This window comes from Cebus imitator, unplaced genomic scaffold (genome assembly GCF_001604975.1).
Source record: "Cebus imitator isolate Cc_AM_T3 unplaced genomic scaffold, Cebus_imitator-1.0 Scaffold9, whole genome shotgun sequence".
Lineage (NCBI taxonomy): Eukaryota > Metazoa > Chordata > Mammalia > Primates > Cebidae > Cebus > Cebus imitator.
The window spans coordinates 6200531-6204112 of NW_016107324.1; the positions used below are offsets into that span (position 1 = coordinate 6200531).

The 3582-nt window shown below is 36.5% G+C and overlaps 1 protein-coding gene across 11 annotated transcripts in view; it reads left to right on the plus strand.

The window, feature by feature from the left end:
• The window catches only part of GABPB1 (GA binding protein transcription factor subunit beta 1), a 79176-nt gene extending 77174 nt beyond the window's left edge, over nt 1–2002 (plus strand). For all 11 annotated transcript variants that reach the window (XM_037744349.1, XM_037744352.1, XM_037744367.1 and 8 more), the window contains one exon: nt 473–2002. In XM_037744349.1, the coding sequence (XP_037600277.1) occupies nt 473–625 (153 nt within the window). In that variant the 3' untranslated portion in view covers nt 626–2002. The remainder of the gene's footprint in view (nt 1–472) is intronic.
• Nucleotides 2003–3582: the final 1580 nt, after the last annotated feature.

The window sequence follows — 3582 nt, forward strand, 5'->3', positions numbered from 1 at the left end:
GCTTATTGTTGGAAATCACCCTGTTTACTCATACAGTGGGTGCTCAGTAAAATTGTTTAATCATTATTACCTAATAGTATATTTGTAATTATACTATTAGGTAAGACCACCACAAATGGAAATACGAAGAGGTGTGGTTGTATAAAAACCCTTAAAAACTCTTTGCTAGTTTTTATAGTACATATAAGGATACAGGTGCCCACTTTGGAGTTTTTCTGTCAGTCTTATTTCTAAATAAAAAAATAATTTCCTTGAGGTCAGAAACTAATTCATATATCATAATGTAGAGCACAAAATTAGTGACTTAAATATTGGTGAATTGATTGAAAAGGGAAGATGGCTAGGAAATTTCAACAGGTGGCTGCTGTTAGCTACTACAGTTTTATTTTTTAATTTGAAAGATGCATACTTATATTAATGTTAATCTATTTTTGCAAAAATTTAAAAAAAAAAAACCTTTTCTTTTAATTAGGAGAGAGAAGCTCTTCAGAAACAGCTGGATGAAGCAAATCGAGAAGCACAAAAATATCGACAGCAGCTACTAAAGAAAGAACAGGAAGCAGAGGCCTACAGACAGAAGTTGGAAGCTATGACTCGTCTTCAGACTAATAAAGAAGCTGTTTAATTGAAACAAACTTGTAGTTTGATTTTACTTTTGGTCAAGAAAGAATACAGTCTTGAACTGTACACAACAAAGGTACAGCCATGGGAATACAGGATAAGAGAAGAGACTACAGATTGATAATTGGACTTAAGCCATGAGCTCTGAATTCTTGTAACATAAAACTTTACTTTGGAAGTTGTGAAATGTATTTAAAACTGAATTCTGTAAATAGTTTTTGTTTTTTTTTTTACAGTTCCAAATGAGTTGATAATTGTTGAAGAGATCCAAAACCACAATAAGCCACTGTTTTTGTGAATTCTTTTTGATTTTAGTACAAACCTTAATTTCTCAGAAACAGAACAGTTTTAAGGGTGATCGTTGTTGATTAGACCAAATGTTGTGTAATAATTATGGTGGACTGATGCTGGAATTACTCCTGTAGGTATAAACCTCTATATGAAGAGAAGATTTCTCCCAGGAAATCTTTGTACAGCTTTAAGTTGTCTCAGATTCTCTGAAAACATTTTTTAGAAAGTAAAATTTTTATATTTGTTCAATTTCAGCTATACCCAAGTAGATTTACATGTATATGAAGCAAATATTTTTTAAACTTTTTGTTTGTACATATTCTGCATGTTTTATAATTTCAAAATGCATCACTTTTATAGGTATTTCTCCCACAAAAATGATGAAAGTGACCAGGAAAAAGCAAAAACAAAACCCACCCCTTTACTGTGTAGGTCATTGAAACTAAGTAAGCTAGCATCTGGTTTTATTAGAATGACAATGTTCTTGGAAGGAGCAGCCTGCAAGATAATTTGAATTTGCCAATTCTGCAAAATCTGTGCTTTTTCGAAAATTTAATAGTGGGGATGTGAAACTGTATTCTGTGCCTTCCATCATGATTTACACATGTAAGCACTTTAAGGCACTGGATTTTAAGATAATGTTTTTGGAAAACTCAATGCATATGGGTTTCTGAAATATTTTATGGACTTATTTCTCCCCAGGAAATTATTCTTACGGAAAAAAAATTGCTTTTGTATGTAGAACAGGAACTTTTGTACTACAGTGATGCAATAGACATGTCTAATGTAGCTTCTGCTTTTCCCTTTGAAAGCTCAATGTCTGTGCTATGACTTGCTCTCATCACAATATTGTTGAATTCCACAATGTATGGATATTAAACACTGGCAGACTGTTATTATTATTATTTTTTTGGTAAAACATTACTTCAAACCTTTTTTCTTTCTTTCTTTTTCAATGTTTTATTGCTTTATGAAAATGTTTAACCCTAAAATCCCTCTAGGTTATCTATACTGTATAAAGAAGCAATTACCCTTAAAACTGTACTCTGGCCTACTTTTCTATTTTGCAATTAAATATCTTTTTCACATATGTTCATTGTAGACCTATGTTTTTATCACATCTTACTAGCACATTAAAAGTGTTATCCGGCCGGGCGCGGTGGCTCAAGCCTGTAATCCCAGCACTTTGGGAGGCCGAGGCGGGTGGATCACCAGGTCAAGAGATCGAGACCATCCTGGTCAACATGGTGGAACCCTGTCTCTACTAAAAATACAAAAAATTAGCTGGGCATGGTGGTGCGTGCCTGTAATCCCAGCTACTCAGGAGGCTGAGGCAGGAGAATTGCCTGAACCCAGGAGGCGGAGGTTGCGNGAGGCAGGAGAATTGCCTGAACCCAGGAGGCGGAGGTTGCGGTGAGCCGAGATCGCGCCATTGCACTCCAGCCTGGGTAACAAAAGTGAAACTCCGCCTCAAAAAAAAAAAAAAAAAAGTGTTATCCTACTGCATATTTGAGCCAACATAGGAAAATATTTTATACTCTCCACTTTATAATATGACTTTTTTTAAAAATGTGACTTTAAAAGTCCTGAGGTAACTCTTGAGAATTTGTTAAGTCTCTCACTGGAATTACCAGTATATTTGTTAATGCAATAAAGGGGTCTGTGGTCTGTCGGCCTGATGGTTACTATTAGAAGTGCTTAAAAAGGGCTTAGGGCAAATTGAAAAACTCTATAAGGAAGAGGAAAAAGATCTTTTTCAATTTTACGCTAAATTTGGCATATTTTAAGTAATCCGAAAACTAGGTTTTAAAAATGCCGGGCTATATTTTCAGTAGCATGAAGTGACTTTTTCTGCAGTCCTGGAAAGTCAGTAGAGAATGTCGTTCTGGTTACTTTGGCACATTAGTTTGTCATGTTAAGCAGGGGACTGGTACAGCAGCCAGGTACCCTGACTTGTGATGCTGGAGCATAAAAAGCCAATGTCTTCACCCCAGAGTGCAGCCGCTATAGAGTTTTGCTTCCAGACCAGGCTGACCCTGAAAAGTCTCGGGACAGTGTTGGAAACAAGTTTGTGAAAGCTAACTTAATGTCATCTTTGACTTCCAGTCTCCTCTTCTGCTTGAGACTTTACCTGGTGCAAGAAATAATTTTAATGCCTAATAACAACAGCTGGCATAGATGGGAGAAAATAATTGGTGCCTAAAAGGAGTAGGTCTGTGATAGCATCAGGTACTCAGGTATGAAGGAAGCTCACTTTTTTCAGAGTCGTTGTTACATAACTTGAAATAACTTGAAATTTCTCAATCATTTACATCTGATTTACTGTTCTGTAAAACCAATACTTAGATAAGAATTTGTAATTAAAACTTAAAATGGGTTTCTTTTTTCCTTCACTGATTTCATACCGTTTTCAGGTGGGCTTATATAAAGGTTTGCATTCTAGTCATTCTCAATGCTGCTCTAACAAGAGGATTTAAAGAACTGAGGCTGGACGCGGTGGCTCAAGCCTGTAATCCCAGCACTTTGGGAGGCCGAGGCGGGTGGATCACCAGGTCAAGAGATCGAGACCATCCTGGTCAACATGGTGAAACCCCGTCTCTACTAAAACTACAAAAAATTAGCTGGGCATGGTGGTGCGTGCCTGTAATCCCAGCTACTCAGGAGGCTGAG